General features: G+C 42.5%; 1 protein-coding gene across 1 annotated transcript in view; it reads right to left on the minus strand.

The window, feature by feature from the left end:
- Positions 1 to 17,639, minus strand: part of LOC135383041 (methanethiol oxidase-like) — a 65,995-nt gene that overhangs the window by 20,743 nt on the left and 27,613 nt on the right. The window contains exons 3-5 of the mRNA XM_064612681.1: positions 17,057 to 17,239; positions 16,158 to 16,339; positions 9,731 to 9,809 (exon numbers count right to left, since the gene is read on the minus strand). Coding sequence (XP_064468751.1) covers positions 9,731 to 9,809; positions 16,158 to 16,339; positions 17,057 to 17,239 — 444 coding nt within the window. The remainder of the gene's footprint in view (positions 1 to 9,730; positions 9,810 to 16,157; positions 16,340 to 17,056; positions 17,240 to 17,639) is intronic.

Genomic DNA, 17,639 nt, shown 5'->3' on the forward strand with positions numbered 1-17,639 from the left:
TCTTTTTTTACGAACTTCACGTAAGCATATCAGTTGCCATTTCTAGAAGGTAATAATGATATATTGGGGCAATAAAACTGACTGAAATTTGATAAACAGCAGCTAAAGAAAAGATTCCACCAGTTCGATTCGAACCCACATTCTCCGGTCGCCATAAGGTTGCTTGTGGGTGGAGCTACAGAGTTGCTACGTGTGAACGCGGACTCGTAATTGCTCGAAAGACTTTGGTTTGAGTTTGGTTTGGTTTGCGCCGTGTGAACGCCGGCTGAGCACATGACGCCAGTACCACTCGCCAGTTGCCGTGCTGCCGATCTCAGGTTCGGTCTCATGTGAGTATGAGACGGGAATAGTCACAAAATTGTTTATAAATCGTCTCTGCCTCAAATCTGAGACTTTACTCATTTGAGTACGAACTCACCGTGAGACCGTTCTCATCTCCGTTTTCTTTTATGCAAACCGCCCGATATCTTGCAAGACCGAGAAACAGCGAGCGTTGGATGCGCGAACTTTCCCGGATGCAGGCGGTGAGTTCTGCCAGGGTCCAGTGCGTTTTTCGCGGGTGGATTTCGGTAGCCCATGCAGGTGCTCAGGTTCAGGTGATTCAGGTGCTCGCTCCAGATCGACCAGTGGAATTCACCATGAGGTACCAACGCTGCTCCCTGGAGGTCACGCATCGTGCATTGTACTTCTTAGTGCGCATTCTAACAGAAGCGTGCAGAATCGTATTTTATATATACACAGGGTTCCTTTCACTCTTCTTCTCATCTAATGATTTGAGACATGACTCATTCAACAGCTCTCTGTGGGACAGGTGGCCTCCGTTCTCATGGATAACCGCTGCGACGTACCTTTCGCGCCGAGAAGGCTGGGCCAAAAGGAAAGGACAGGAAATATGAGAAGTTTGGTGTTGTGTTCGCGTCGATTGCTTGAAACTGTTCCATCCTAATGTAGGCGAACCAAACGAAACTAGTTTACCTTTATCTACGCCACAAATATACCGGACGACAGAATTTCACATTGAAACCGGTAACAAAGCTTTTCTGTGGAACTTTCCTCGTGCAGCTGTCTTGCGCGCATGCAACGCCACTGTATCAAACGCTTGTCATCTGGAGCAGTGTAATGATTAGCGAGAATACGTTCTTGCTGTAACTGACCTTCCGCTCGGCAGGATGTTTACCATTATGTTCACCATGTTTACCAGTGGACATATAAAATAGCTCATGCAAAAGGTAGACGTCTATATACTGCTATATATACATGACATGCACTACACAATAAACAGTTTTTTTTTTCGTTCAAGTCTTCTTAGGCAAAAGTTATCGAGGTGTCTACCTAGGCACCGTTTTCGCAATTGAATTTGTACGGGCAAGCGGACATTCTCTCGAAGAGAGTTGTAACGAACAAAACACACCCTGTAGAATATAGTATGTTTACATTAATCCCCGCAAAATGCGACATCATAAGTTTCATTAAATCGAGAGATGTGAAATACCCTGAACACGATTGGTCAGCTCCAACTGAAATATATTCAACCTCTAGATGGTCGACTTGCGAAAAAAAGTTTATCCAATTGTGTGAGCCAAAACATGAACTAAAGTGTGAACTAACCTCACAGTAGTAATAGGGGGTATCGAGGGAGACCAGATGTCAGTACGCTCCATAGGTGTCTGGTTCGAACCCCACAGCGCATGTATCATCACTTATTGAAACTCAACAAACATATAAATTGCGGTGGGCCACCGGACGATTTTCATCTAATACTCTCTTGTACGCCATTCAAGAATCTTCATACAAAGAAAGGAAGCATCAATAAGAGACTGCACAAGTTCGTCGCAACAAAGTGCAAGTTGTTGAAGCAATACAAACACGGCGACAACATATCACCTGCGTTAATCAACGCTGGATTCAAGCGCCCAATAATCAGAATAAATTACTTGATGTCTTCGGAATTCATCAGTCAAGACAACAAACGAAAACTTCGGAGTTTGGAATAGAATTGTAATTTATCGAAATAAACAAGTGTATAATTGAAATAATAATTGTATTCTTTGTCATCATTGTAATGTATTCTACACAGCGCAACGAAAACAGCTGATGACCAGGTTGAAGATTGCTAAGGAGACACTACGTACAAGGATCTTCGCATGGAATCAGCGCTGGCAATCAAAGAGATTTTTACACGACCACACTCTATACAACCCGACACCCGAAGGAAAGAATTGTAGAAAAATCGATAATAGAAATTTAGAGGCATGTTACATCAATATTTGTTTACAAAGAGGATCACTAATATTTTGCGAAAGCTTATTTTACGAATTAAATTGCACAGTGTATATATTTTCTCAAACTATTGGACAGTTGACAATACTATATTGAAAGGAATCTATTATCAAATGACGCGATGGTGGAGTCTACAATTCTAATCATCATAACATGCGGCACACAATTCCAATAAGATTTTGGGGGAATCGAATCACACAACTGTCATCAGAAATGTTTAACCAATGAAGATGAGCACTATGCATAAGATATGTAATTATAATAAGTAAATATTCCTTTTGCAAACTTAACCAAAGCAGCACACATAAACGTAGCTTCAATTCACAGAATGTACCTGAGGTTTTTAATTAGCCATACTGAAAAACTACGAGTCTTATCATTATGTCACGGCATATGAGGCACTACAAATGGAAGGACATACATTAGTTTTAGAAGATTTTAGCTCATGATGAATCAAAACATAATCTTCAACACCAAAGGTTCGTGTTTAAATTTTCAAAGTCAAAACTGTACACTCTTCCTTACAATTTTTTTTAAGATGTAGATTAAAAAGCTCTCTATATAGTCGCACATTGTATACAAGATATTTGTTTGTACATTAATTGATAAAATTTATCAGATGACATTCCGGAGCAGTGGAGACTATCAGTAAGTGTTTAGTTAAAATTTGAACTGCTACCGCAATTTACGAACTGAGTTGTAGAAAGCGTAATTTCACAGCTTTAGCTGGCTCACTTTGATACGCGAAGGTTTTAAGAACTCTTTTGCGATGACAAAGAATTTAATCGAGTGTATTGATGTTTTCTATATACTCTATAACGTAATGTGAATTCTCCACGACGTGGATAGTAAAAGTTACGAATATTTTTCGAACAAAATTTACTTAAATCGAAAGGGTCACCTGCGTCGACGAACCTGTTTCCGGAAGAAAGCAACACGCACGCGTGGGGTGCCGCGTTAACGCGTTGGGCGCCGAATCGCGTTCGGTTTCGGAAGGGTGTCCGGGAAACGCTGCCCGGCGTGTTGCCGAAACGCATTCGACGACGCGAGTGACCCTTTCTTCGAGTTTTAAGTAAATTTTGTTCGAAAAATATTCGTAACTTTTACTATCCACGTCGTGGAGAATTCACATTACGTTATAGAGTATATAGAAAACATCAATACACTCGATTAAATTCTTTGTCATCGCAAAAGAGTTCTTAAAACCTTCGCGTATCAAAGTGAGCCAGCTAAAGCTGTGAAATTACGCTTTCTACAACTCAGTTCGTAAATTGCGGTAGCAGTTCAAATTTTAACTAAACACTTACTGATAGTCTCCACTGCTCCGGAATGTGATCTGATAAATTTTATCAATTAATGTACAAACAAATATCTTGTATACAATGTGTGACTATACAGGGTGTTTCAAAAAACGTGTCATTCGGACTTCATAAAAAAACGGGGCGATGGAAAAATACGGGGTAAACGGCATTTGTGTGGCAACTGAATTTGCCATCTTGCAAAAATATTTTCATTTTATTTTATTTAAAATAAATTGAATTTCTTTAATTGAACTCCAAAATTTCCCAAGTCAACCTAACGTTTTTTTTTACAGGATTAGAGAGCCTGTAGCGAACTTAGTCAGACCCACCAAGAAATCCGCTCGATATTGCAAATGGAACTGCCCAAAAAAAGTCCCGAAATTGAGGCTTCAAAGTTTCGGGTATTTAACGGCGCACGAAATCAGACGCTAAGATTTGTGGAGAGGAGGACTTGCTCCTGCCCACATGAAAGATAGAAGGTCGAAAAAAAAGCAGGGCGGGAAAAAAGAGGCGGAATCATTTTTGTTTGCCGCTTATCAACGTATGGTGGAATGTCACCCGCCTTGTTATCGGCGCGTCTTGTGCTGGACGCCGGTCCGGCGATAAACTGTTCTAGCTCCATGGGGGCAGGAACACGTCCTGCCCTTCGCGCATCTTTGCGGCTGATTTGGTGCGCCGTTGAATACCCGAAACTCCGAAGCCTCAACTTCGGGACTTTTTTTGGGCAGTTCCATTTGCAATATCGAGCGGATTTCTTGGTGGATCTGACTAAGTTCGCTACGGACTCTCTAAATCTGTAAAAAAAACGTTAGGTTGACTTGGGAAATTTTGGAGTTCAATTAAAGAAATTCAATTTCTTTTAATTAAAAACAAATGAAAATATTTTTACAAGGTGGCAAATTCAGTTACCACACAAATGCCGTTACCCCGTATTTTTCGGTCGCCCCGTTTTTTTACAAAGTCCGAATGACACGTTTTTTGAAACACCCTGTATAGACAGCTTTTTAATCTACATCTTAAAAAAATTGTAAGAAAGAGTGTACAGTTTTGACTTTGAAAATTTAAACACGAGCCTTTGGTGTTGAAGATTACGTTTTGATTCATTGCGAGCTAAAATCTTCTAAAATTAATGTATGTCCTTTGTCGTGCCTCATATGCCGTGACATAATGATAAGACTCGTAGTTTTTCAGTATGGCTAATTAAAAACCTCAGGTACATTCTGTGAATTGAAGCTACGTTTATGTGTGCTGCTTTGGTTAAGTTTGCAAAATGAATATTTACTTATTATAATTACATATCTTATGCATAGTGCTCATCTTCATCGGTTAAACATTCCTGATGACAGTTGTGTGATTCGATTCCCCCAAAATCTTATTGGAATTGTGTGCCGCATGTTATGATGATTAGAATTGTAGACTCCACCATCGCGTCATTTGATAATAGATTCCTTTCAATATAGTATTGTCAACTGTCAAATAGTTTGAGAAAATATATACACTGTGCAATTTAATTCGTAAAATAAGCTTTCGCAAAATATTAGTGATCCTCTTTGTAAACAAATATTGATGTAACATGCCTCTAAATTTCTATTATCGATTTTTCTACAATTCTTTCCTTCCGGTGTCGGTGTTGTATAGAGTGTGGTCGTGTAAAAATATCTTTGATTGCCAGCGCTGATTCCATGCGAAGATCCTTGTACGTAGTGTCTCCTTAGCAATCTTCAACCTGGTCATAAGCTGTTTTCGTTGCGCTGTGTAGAATACATTACAATGATGACAAAGAATACAATTATTATTTCAATTATACACTTGTTTATTTCGATAAATTACAATTCTATTCCAAACTCCGAAGTTTTCGTTTGTTGTCTTGATTGATGAATTCCGAAGACATCAAGTAATTTATTCTGATTATTGGGCGCTTGAATCCAGCGTTGATTAACGCAGGTGATATGTTGTCGCCGTGTTTGTATTGCTTCAACAACTTGCACTTTGTTGCGACGAACTTGCGCAGTCTCTTATTGATGCTTCCTTTCTTTGTATGAAGATTCTTGAATGGCGTACAAGAGAGTATTAGATGAAAATCGTCCGGTGGCCCACCGCAATTGATATGTTTGTTGAGTTTCAATAAGTGATGATACATCAGACCTTGCACGACAATATTGAATTTCTGTTCATTCGACATCCTTGACTGTTAGAATAAAATAAATGTATAGAGGTTCTAGGGTGGAATATACCACGTGATAAGATTTTGTATGTACTTTCCATTTCAACCGTTAGGTGTAATTTCAACAAATCCGTAATGAATCGTGCGATATAGACTGCTTGTATATGATAATTTGATCTGATTGCTTTCTTGATTAATGCAATGCCCATTGCAATGATTACAATTACGTTTGGTCTAGTGTATTTCAATTCTTCGTTAGCAAACCTCAAAAACTCCACCATCAATCCAAACGGTCCTTCCGATGTTGACGTGCAAATATTTTTATAACTATCGTAGATTCGACATACAAGTTCTCGCATCTTGAATTCCATAATTTGTGCCATATCTCCGAATACGACCATGTCAAGGACGTATTGAAATGCAGCGATAAATGAATCGTTTCGCAGCTCCTCCTTTTCGAAGCAGCTTTTTATCAGGTCCTCCCATGACGTATGGTAACGAGTACAAAATCCGTCCATTTCTTCAATGTATAGCAATTGTCTGTTCTGTTTTGAAGTGCGCCTCGACATTTAGTTAAATCATATTGGTGGTAATATTATTTATTCAAAATTTATTATCGCGTTTAGAATGTTCCACCTGCCGTGAGAATTATGAAATTCAATTTACAAAAAGATGTGATGTGTAAGGAAAAAAATGTTTGCCTTCAATGATTCTATGTACAAGACAGCGCTAGAGCCCATCCTTCCCTAACTTGACTTGCTGGAGTCGGTTTATGGCTTTGTATACCAAGGCCGTTGTTGGATTCCCCTGCTCCCGGCGGGTGTAACCTTAACGAAAGTGTACGGGAACTCAGCTCCCTCTCTCACTTCGTTTACACTAGTGGGTCCTGAATGAAAAAGACGTGTTTCTGTGATGTATATTTGCGCTGCGTGATTACGAAAAATGTTTGCCTAAATTAATTACTGCTTTTGACTTTGTTTCAGATGATCACTCGATTGATATTAATAAAAATATGCTATTAGTTGGGAATGTTGTGTGCGTTGATTTTCGCTGTAGCAAACACTATAATTTACATTTCAGAAAAGTTGATTGTGGCTTCTGCATGTAGAAATTACTGTTGCAAAGTTATCATAAAAAATATGTAATTAAATTTGTTTCTCGTTTTCGAATTAGTATTGTTTCTATCACTGAATAAATTTGACTTTGACTCGATTGATATTTTGTTTCCACTATTGGGTCCTCAATGAAAAAGACGTGTTTCTGTGATGTGTTTGCACACTTGGTTAGGAAAATGTTTGCCTAAATTAATTACTGCTTTGACTATGTTTCAGATGATCACTCGATTGATATTAATAAGAATATTCTACTAGATTGGAATGTTGTGTGCGTTGATTTCCGCTATAGCAAACACAATAATTTGCATTTCAGATGAGTTGTTTGTGGCTTCTGCATGTATTGCAAAGTTAACATAAAACGACGTAATTAAATATGATTCTCGTTTTCGAATGAGTATTGTTTCTGTCATTGAATAAACTTGACTTTCACTCGATTGATATTTTGTGAGTTGAGAATAATGATTGCCTAATAGTTGTGTCTGATCTGAAATACATTAAATGCAACGTTTCTCGTTGAGCATTGTTTGCACCAATAATATTTTCTCGTTTGCTTAGAAAGTCTATTCTTAGATTTTTTGCGTTCTATTGTTTTTGATAGAATTCTTATTGTGTTCTTGAGAGTCGAATAATTCCAATGTCTATTTGCGATCAATAAAAAATTCGTCTCTGTACACCGATCCTCGGAATATTTTCTTTTGGAGAAAAGAATGTGAAAAAGAGAGAGGATTTCCCCACCCCCACAGATTGACAACAGGTTCCATGCTTGGGCTGTATAGATGGAGAGAGTGACCCCGCCTGGTCTCAAGTCTGGTTGTAATTATTGTAAAGCATAGCTGTGGTGCATGTTTGGATAGCTCTGTCAAGGTAATGTTTATAGTGCCTGAGTAGGATGAAAATTCTATATTGTTAGCTCGCAAGGTTGATTTTATGATAGTTCAAAAGATATATTATTTCAAATTGTAATGTTTGATAGTTTGTTTCACTATTATTTTCCGGTGTGTTGTTTACATGTTGGCAGATGCATCGTTCAAATCGTTTCTCTGCTATTCATCCGTGCATGTTTATCGTTTCGATTGATTCTTTTTCAATTATTTTCCTGTCTGTTGTTTACCGTTGGTAGATGTACCGTTTAGAGTGTTTCTCTGCTATTCATCCGTGCATGTTCTTGTTTTGTTAGATTGTTCTTCAACTATTTATCCTTTCTGTACCTCTTGTTTACGTGTTGGATTTTGGCTCTCTATTAGCTGTTGATCTTGTTTCAGTAATATTTTCCTGTCTGTTGTTTACATGTTGGCAGATGTGCCGTTTAGATTGTTTCTCTGCTATTCAGCGTGAGCTCTGTGCTGTATTAAATTATTCATCATGTACTGTTCAAAGTGTTTCTCTGCCATTCATCCGTGCATGTTGATCGTTTTGATAGATTATTTTTCATTTATTTTCCTTCATGTGTCTGTTGTTTATGTGATGTGTTTTGGTTCTCTATTAGCTGTTGATCGTTTTTCTCATTATTTCCGTATGTCTATGCTGTTTACTTAATAAGAAATTGATTAATTGTGTAATGTTGGAATAATCTTCCCTATTGTGCTCGAAAATGTTCATAGCTGTCAGGTGTACGCCTCCCGTCTTCAACAAATCAGGGCAGATATTATTAGAGCTGATTGTTGGCTAGGAGCGTGCTATGTGTTGAAGTTCATTTTTTTAATATATTTTCTGTGTTGAATTCATAAAACAAAGTAGTGTCTCTTAGAACAAAAATTGTATGGGGAAGCCACGAGGATGATTTTATGATAGTTAAAATGATAGATTATTTTCCTCCTCTGTTGTTTTGATTAAGAATATCTTCTTTGTAGTGTTATAGATATTATTTCCTCTTGTGTTCGCGTCCCATGGTCTTCCAGGTTCTCTGCTGTTCACATACATCTATCGGCACTTGTAATTAAAGCTCCACTACGGTGGACACGTATAATAATGTTAGACTTTTTATAATAAAACTTTTAATTTTGATTGTAATTATATTGATTAAAAATATATTCTTTGATTAACTGTATCATAATGGAATATTAGCTGTTGTGCATGAAGTTACATATTAGAACTATGTAATTAAAACTCCGCAATGGTGGTCATGTTAGACTTTTTATAATAAAACTTTTAATTTTGATTGTAATCATATTGATTAAAAATATCTTCTTTTATTAAAATGTGCTACTCCTTCTGTTTAATTGAAAACTTGCGTGATTATCACTAATAAAATACCACATCAATGCTATTGCATCAGATTTTTTTGGCTGAGTTTTTCTCCTTCACATGGAGTCATAACATAATTCCTGACACTAATGACTTTAATAAATATATTTTCACTTGTACTTTTGTGTATGGCTATCCTTTGCATGTAAATCGCCTACTGCACACCTGCTGTAGCGGGAAATAAATTGCCATTGAAGTGCACACAGATTGAAAAATGATGAAAGAAGTCGGCCCAGGCTGAAAAATGTGAGCAAGTAAGCGCTCACGCAACCCTCCGGCCACGCTCCGCCCACCGCAGCAGCCCTCCACGCGAGCGCCGCCTGTCGCGCACGGGAAAAAGTCGCGAAAAAATTCGGCGCAGATTGAAAAATGATGAAAGAAGTTGGCCCAGGCTGAAAAATGTGAGCTAGTAAGCGCGCACGCAGCCCTCCCCCCGCCGATAAGCGCTCGGACAACCCTCCGCACAGGCGCCGCGCCCTCCGCACACGCGACGGTGTCCCAGACGCTGTGGGGTTCGAACCGGACACCTATGGAGCGTACTGACATCTGGTCTCCCTCGATACCCCCTATTACTACTCCTCACGTGCACTTAAAGTGACATGAAATTGCTTTCATTCAGCACTTACCTGGCATAGTGTCCATTATCCACCCCGACACCTTTTTTGATGGAATGCTAATCACTTTCTCTGCTTCCCAAATGTTTTTCTGCGCACAAAAGGAGGCATTGTCTAAGAGGTGCCAAGAGAAGACAGCTTCTGCTACAGTATGTGTGTTGCAATGTGCGCAGGACACGACATCACAAGTTATGATGAAAAGAGCGAGAGTTTTTGTCATATTGTAATCTGTTGTTGCAAAGTAACAGTTACAAATGAAAAAAAAAAAGAACTGCATATTTGTAGGTCAATCTTGAAGTCACCCCTGTCGCTAAAGCGCCCTAAAGTCGCTTAATCGCCCCTTGCGATGAAACTCCCCATTCATCATCCCAAAATAGAGTCGTTTGTTTGTTTCTTATCTTAAAGTAGCACAGAGGTCATTTTCAACACGCTCTCTTCTTTCTGTAACACTATTCAGCAGGCGATTAAAATGCACCATGACAAGGAATTCACCCCACAGAGTCATAATTGTCGTGGAAACCTCCTGTCGTGGAAATAAACCTCTACCCGAGAAACGCCATCATGACGTTGGGAGACACACCGAAACCAAAACAGATCGGAAGGGGAGAGCTGGGTTCCACGAATGGGCAATTGTTCGCTGCCTCCTATTGAAAGAAAAGTACGACAGAAGGTCGCGTCCTTTTCAAAGACCATCGTAATCCCCTCAAGAACGTGGCTATCGGGCGCGACCTTGTTCGCCACTAGCATTGAACGTGGTTCAACTCTACCAAACTCGTGGCGCTGTCGAACATTATGACGTCATTTGTTTACAATCAGGTAGAGGTCTATACGCTGTGCAAGTGCGTCTCTGCGCATGAGAGGAGGCAGTGAGAGGGAAGAGGGACGGCGGCGCCTTAGCCAATGGGGCTTCCCGAGTGGAGTAACTGGGAGAGGAGATATGCGCAGAACGCTCGGTTACTTGCAGAGCGTATTGCGTCACACAAAGCGACCGTGCGCGAGAGTGGTGGAGAGCAGTACTATTGTCTGAGCTTGCGCTGACTAGAGCTGTGCACGGGCCGGCTTTTCCGGCCATGATCGGGCCCGGGTGCATGGAAAAATTGGCCGACACGGCCCGGGCCTTCCTGTTTTTATGCGGCCGCCCCGGTAACTCGGCGTAGTATTTCCAGCCGTGACTTACGCGGTTCGAGCGCTTATCAAGCAAGTTAAGTAAATTGATAAGAAGAGAAGAGAAGGTCACAAACACACAAGAACTGGCGGTTTAACATAGCAACAACACGAGACCAAATTAAATCCAGAACGCACGCGGGCGAGCTCGTTATCGTTACAGTACAAGTTTTTGTGGAGATAGAGTTTCGACAAAACTCCTTCTCCCATTCCCTACCCCTCTCACCAAGATTTGGGAACGTGATTCTAAAAGATGGGAGGAGTCAGGAGCAATGTGAAGTGGCTTTGAGAAGGTTCTTGAGAAGGTTCTAGGGAGGGGGTGCCGAACTCATTCATGTCCGCTGGCTGCATTGAGCCATGGAGGAACTATGCGTGCCGCATACCACGGCCTTGGGTGGCCTGTTTCTGATATAGACCACACAGCACAGAACATAAAACGACATAAAACGTACATATTCTTGATACTTAACGTTGCTCAATCACAGGGTCGGCTATCCCTTCTATTTGCTGTGTCATGAGGAAACTTGGCACCCTTTGTTTTTCAACTTGTGTCAACATCTTGTGAAAGTGATTATTTGTTAGTCATATTTTACTATTTGTTGCTCAGGGGCCACGCGGGCCGGACTTCAACCACAGGCGGGCCGCCACTTCGGCACCCCTGTTCTAGAGGGTCGGATCATACACATAATCCCGTGTCCTTTGCTTGTTTTTGTAAATATACATGATAATCTCCCAGCTTCCGGTTGCCCTGCTTTCTTGGTTTCAAAACGAAATCCCGTTTCGAATTGTCATCCGCGCGGTTTTAGTGCGGCCGCTTCTAGTACCCGAAAGTGTTTCTGCGTTCAAGCTGCAGTGACATTCATAAATTTTTTTGATGCCACAGCGTTGTGCGTCCGGTGAGAAAATGAGGGGACGGGTAAGTGTGGAACGGGACGGGCAGTAAAGTAAGACAGATTCCCACAAGGCTAAAAAACTCCGCAAAGCATGGGCAGCATGGGCGGGCGATTGCCATCGCCGCCATGTTGCCAGCCCGGAACCGGCAGTGCGAGTAACGGGAAGCGGAGTGTGAAAGAAAGCCACTGCGCCTGCGCCAACCCTCGTTGAAGTGTGCAATCATGTTCGCGAACGGGGGACAAGTGCTAGAATCACTACGCTTCAGAGTATCAACACTGAGTTCGAAGAGCGAGCATGCGCCATCTTGTTTCTGCGCCACGCTACCCACACGCACGCGCACTGTGCACGTTAGCGCACGATGCCATCTGTCGTGCACGGGTGAAATGTTACTTTCATTTACAAGCAGCAATTGAGGGCCTCGAGCTGACCTTGACATCCTCGGGACACTCTGGTTGACAATACATCGATTATCGCGCAACAATCATTCACGCTTCCCTGGCCCACAGGGAGCATTATGTTAGCCGTCTTTGATCCTCAAATGGGAATGGTACCGGTGTGGTGCGGAAACATGATGGCGTTCCTGTTGTCCCTTGTACATCAGTGTCGATACCCTGAAACGAAGCTTCTTTAGTGACTCTAACAAGTACCTGCGTTGTTGATCTCTGTCAGCAAGACTCGATTAGTCCGCACATGAGGTCGATCACAATCGCTGCCTACTCACGGTTGCGCGCGACGTGGATCCTGCGTCAGTGCGCTTGGGGTACAAGGTGGGCGCTATCGCGTCCCACACACCCAGTTAACTGAAAACCAGTTATCTGTGATGTTTACCACCCCTGTTTGTTGAATATGTGTTAAACATTCTGTCAGTTGTGAGTAGCAGCAGTGTGTGTGCGTGTGTCTGTGTGTGTATCTCGTGTATCGGTATTTTTTGCTGCTTTCTTTGTGACGTGAAAACGTCTGTAAGTTCGGTTTGGTAGGCAGGCCAAAATTTACGATGCAACGAATCTATGCCTATGACGCAATAGTTCGGTTAGTAATAAACCTATAGCAACCAAGTAGCCAAATCCACATAGCTAACACGTGTAAGATTCAAGCAAACAGGGTCATTGGGGCGGCTGACACAATCTGTGGGTGTGGCGGGCGCCTGCGACAGAGACGGAAATACAGGGGTACGCGTACCTTTCGAGCAATTTATCTAGCGAACGCGTGAAGCTACGACGCCGATCCATGTAACTTTGGAGAGTGCTGAGAGGTCCTACCTGGACCTTAACAATGTCGGCTTCAACAACATAACAAAAATTGCATACATTTGCAAACATAAAATATCAAACTTGAAGAAAGGGTACCTCAAGTGGAACCCAAAAAGACCCCAACGTCCAGTACCGGTCGATCGAGAGAGCTACGGAAGCGCCGAAGAAGATTAGCGGTGGAGGCAGATTCAACTGCCGGCGCGCACAACGAGCTTTTACACACTACCAGCGGGGCAACTTCGCCTCGAGCGGGTGTGAGAGTGACTTACAAAGACAACTGAGTGCATCCAGGAGGGGGGGGGGGGGGGCTGAGCACAGTGAATGAGCCAGAGCCGATCAAGAAAATAAGACCGTGACGTTTTCATGTAAAACACTGCGGCTTGGACACGACTGAGCCGATTCCTGTTTTTTCGCGATGTATTCCGTCGGCCTGGTCTCGGCCCGGACCCGAGAGCACAGCCAGTAAGGGGCCCGTGTCCGTGCAGGGCTCTAGCGCTGTCGTCATATGCGGTTCACAAAGACGTCGTCTGATAGTTATCTGTTCACGGCTCTCAAGAAGCATTGCCCTCAGGGAAACTCCGGCGGGACAATGAAACCCTCCATGCGCAAGGTCACCATTTCACACCCGAATCCCCAGGAGGGAACAGGTTTACGTGGTTTACTCACTACAAAAGGAGAAAAAAAAACCCTCAAAACGAAAAGCAAAGGACAGGCTCTGACATCGGCTGTGCGACTGACCAGTGAAAGGGAACAGCTGACATTATGCCGTTATTGGTCACATGCTCATTGTCCTTTGCTTCCTCGTTACGCGTCGTGGGACGAGTCGAGAGCGAACGCGCGCCGCTGTGTACATTTTTTTTTTTCCTGGGAAAGAAACGCATACATCAAAAACTTTTATGATATCCTTCAAACTGACGCACATACTTTCACCAGCCGCCTTAAACTGAAAATATTTTGGATGACCCTCTGTACTCCTTTAAGAGCAGTAGTGAATTTCTAAAGCTAAAATATGCTGTAAAGTTGGACTAGGATGTATAAAGCATTCTCCTCATGGTCGCACAAACTTCTGCTCAAGCTATATGAGTGGTTTTCAGACACCAGCTCCTCTTCTCTGCACCAACTATACAGGAGACATATTTTACCGACTCCAGTAGTTGCTCTGGTCACTGCCATGTAGAGGCAACTTAACGCGTTACAAGTTAGCCAATTCCCGAATGGCGTCATACACAAAGCAATTTTCAACTTGCTAATCGTAGTTTTTACATTGTTCTGTGAGCGCTTTAAAGTGCCGCTACGGACTAAATCCCGTGTCTTCAGAACCCTACCAAAGTTATGTTACTGAAATCTTGGCTCACTTTACATTCCTGCAAAATATTTTGGCTTTACGTGACAAGAAAGTTTGAGAAAATTAATTTTTGGTGCAGAACTGTGACGTCATGTTATGCTCCGAGGGATTGCCCGGCTCTCACGTGGCAACGTTGTTGCCCTACACGTTTTCCTTGGGGGCTAACCTTCTGCCATGAAGGAAAGAAGAAAAAGGAGGCGCCCCAACGGCTCTTCGACAGAAGAGAGAAGTGTGGGGCAAGTGACGTAAGAATAGGAGATGAGCTGTCGCTGCTTTGGAGCCACGCGGGGTTACATTACCTGAATAGCCTAATGACGTCTGTTTGCACACACCACTTTGGGAGCCACTTCGGTGCGCTACCACCACACCTCTCCAAGTATTCCGAAACTATGCGTTGGGGGCTCTCATAGAGATGCATGTACCCGTAACCGGAGAGGGAGCGGTGATGTCACTGGAGTGGCCCCCAATCTCGGCTCCACTTTTCGGTGCAAAAGGGCCCCTCCTCTATTTCATTCCTCCGTACTTTTTGCACTCAGTTAGCGGAGCCCCACGTGACATATCTTCCGACCGCTCCGACCTTCGAGAAAGCGCGAGGAGTGGGAAGGCATCTCTCCCATTCTCCCTGTCTTTCCATCAGCCTCACGTGACTTCTCCACATCACAACCCCCCCGACGCAGGCGTCGTTGCAAGGAGACGAGCGCTCTCTCGAGAACATGACGTCACCTGCTCCTCGCGTCAGCGAAACTCGTGGAGGCCAGCAGATCTTCAAAATTTGACAGAAATGCACAACTCTCGCAAACAGGATTGAAATTTCGCGTATAGGATCCTTGGGGTACTTCATTTGCATGGGGGGGGGGGGGGAGGGGATATATGTTTATTAAGAAAAATAAGAAAGGAATGGCTAGTCAGGTAAAGAGACGGCTTGCTATTCCGAGAAAAAAGGAAAAAGGTGAAAAGAAAAAGGGAAAAGAAAAAGAAGAAAAGAAAGGAAGAGAGAGAAAGAAGAAAAGAGACACTAGAATAACTAGATACACTTTTCCTGAACTAAATAAGATAAATGCCGTTTTCCGAGTCCGGAGTGGCACTTTAATGTATCATACACATAGGTGTAATCCCAAGCCCTTTCAATCTTCTTGAATCTTTTCATCTACCAGCATCAAATACTGCTACTGAAAAGGCAATGGAAAGACATATGCTGGAGAGATTGGACGGGTGCTCTTACTTTAAGCTCCCACTCTGCTTTATCAAGAATTTTAGTAGGCTCAAAGAACTATGATAACGTTATTGGCTTATTGTCACCAGTTTGTGATGGAACAGGTAGACGGGGGATGACAATCGCCATGTTCCATATGACACTGTTAGCAGCGGTCATGCCGTACATGCTCCTCTTATACAGGATGCAATGAGTTCCCAAAAGGGGCTACTGGGCCTCTGCATCTTGTTGTGTCAGCCGCGGAATCGACTATTCCGTGTGATATTCGTGTCAGCACCCGTGAAGATGACATGTCCTTGTGATTAGCAGAGGAGCAGTGGTCGCTTCTACAGGGACGTCTGCAGGAAACAACTGATACCAGCATGCACATTCTCGCGGCATAAGGTACGGATCTTTTGATAGAAAAGGCTCTCTACATTCTCTTCACTCGGAAAAACGTCGCGTAATCCCACCTTCCATCTTCATATTGATCATGCTCGTCATGATCATCAACTTGTACCGTTACATGGTGGCAGTACCCTGCTGAGTGATGCTGTTAGTGGTTCAACAAGTCAAGGTATAAACATCACGAACCTCACTTTTGAAGAAACGGTAGACGGTACTTCCCAGCCCACAGCCGACATATCCCTCCGCCGTATTAGGGTTGTGCAGGAATCTGACTTCTAATGGCATCAGCCCATCTGGTCCCAAGTCCAGGGTATGAATCCTGAGGTGAGTTGTCCAGTCCCATACAACAAGACTGGTACCATATTTGCCTAAAACCATATTAGTAAACGTTGTCAAAATCACATTACGTTGCTAGGCTTTACAGTCGTTCAACTTCTAATCCTACTCCGTCGTCCCCATTGACAGCTGTGCGTTTTTCATCTATGCCTATTATTTTTGGTTGGGCAGACGTCTGCCCCCGTCCGGCCCACTGTTCGTCCCTCTTTCTTTACCTATGAGAGACAAAAGTACACACGTTGTTGCCATATAATACTCGAAGAGGACCCTGTCATAAAGTCAATTATTCAATGTTTATTGGGCCCACATCTGGGCCTTCCTTGCGCCCCGATTTGCCTTATATTGTCCGGTTACCCCTTTTCATATACTGTCTCTTTTGTTACACTCTGTATACGTAGAGGTATTGATGTTCCTCGTCTTGCCCATTTTTGCCTGTGTGTGTCTTTTTTTGCTATTTTTTTGTATATTTCTTTTCCTTTTTCACTTAGCCCAAGCAATGACAGCTCCATTCCTCGCGTTCCCTGATGTCTTAGTATATATGCGTTCCAGACAACTATTTCTGTAACCTGGTGAAGCGCACACTGATGCACGAAAGCTTGTTGTTATTAATTTGATGCTCCTAACCGTTTAACCAGTTTCTTTTACTAAAATCATATTTTATATAATCACACAATAATTGTATAACCACCACTTTTGGCGCCCGCAGAAGCTATAAACTATAAAAATAAGAGACAGAAGATCGAACTCACCTTTCTGTACGTCTTCCAACTTGAAGCCTTTGCGGAATGCTAACGGTGCTCCCCACTGACTGCTAACCATTACGTTGTGCCGTGGCTGGTACCAGAAGTCGTAGCCGAAAGGCGCAGATTCGGGTTCAGGTTGCCAGGTACCGACGAGGTTAAATGTGCTTTCTTCGAGAAGTATAAAACTTCCTGCGGAGGCATGATTATCACCATCTGTTTGGAATATATTACTAGTTTCATATTTTACTAGCACATATACAGGGTGTCCCAGAAAACGTGTCATTGAATTATAATAAAATAACTATACCACCCAGAGTCAAGCGGTCAATGACATTTGTTCTTGCTGGGTTTTTGCCATCTCCTGATGTGAATGTAGTGTAGCATCAGTTTAATTATGTAAATTTTTGCGAGCTTAAGTCTGAAATTTGCCAAGTAAACGTCACTTTTTTACCCCACCAATGTGAAGAGCGTGTGTAATTTACTCACATTAATGATAATTGACAGGGATATTCAGGAGCTATACCATCGGAAAAAATAGCCGAACATCATGCTTTACGGAGGTCGCACAGAATAGCGCACGATGAATTTT

Source organism: Ornithodoros turicata, chromosome 2 (assembly GCF_037126465.1).
Source record: "Ornithodoros turicata isolate Travis chromosome 2, ASM3712646v1, whole genome shotgun sequence".
In the NCBI taxonomy this organism is placed as follows: Eukaryota; Metazoa; Arthropoda; class Arachnida; order Ixodida; family Argasidae; genus Ornithodoros; species Ornithodoros turicata.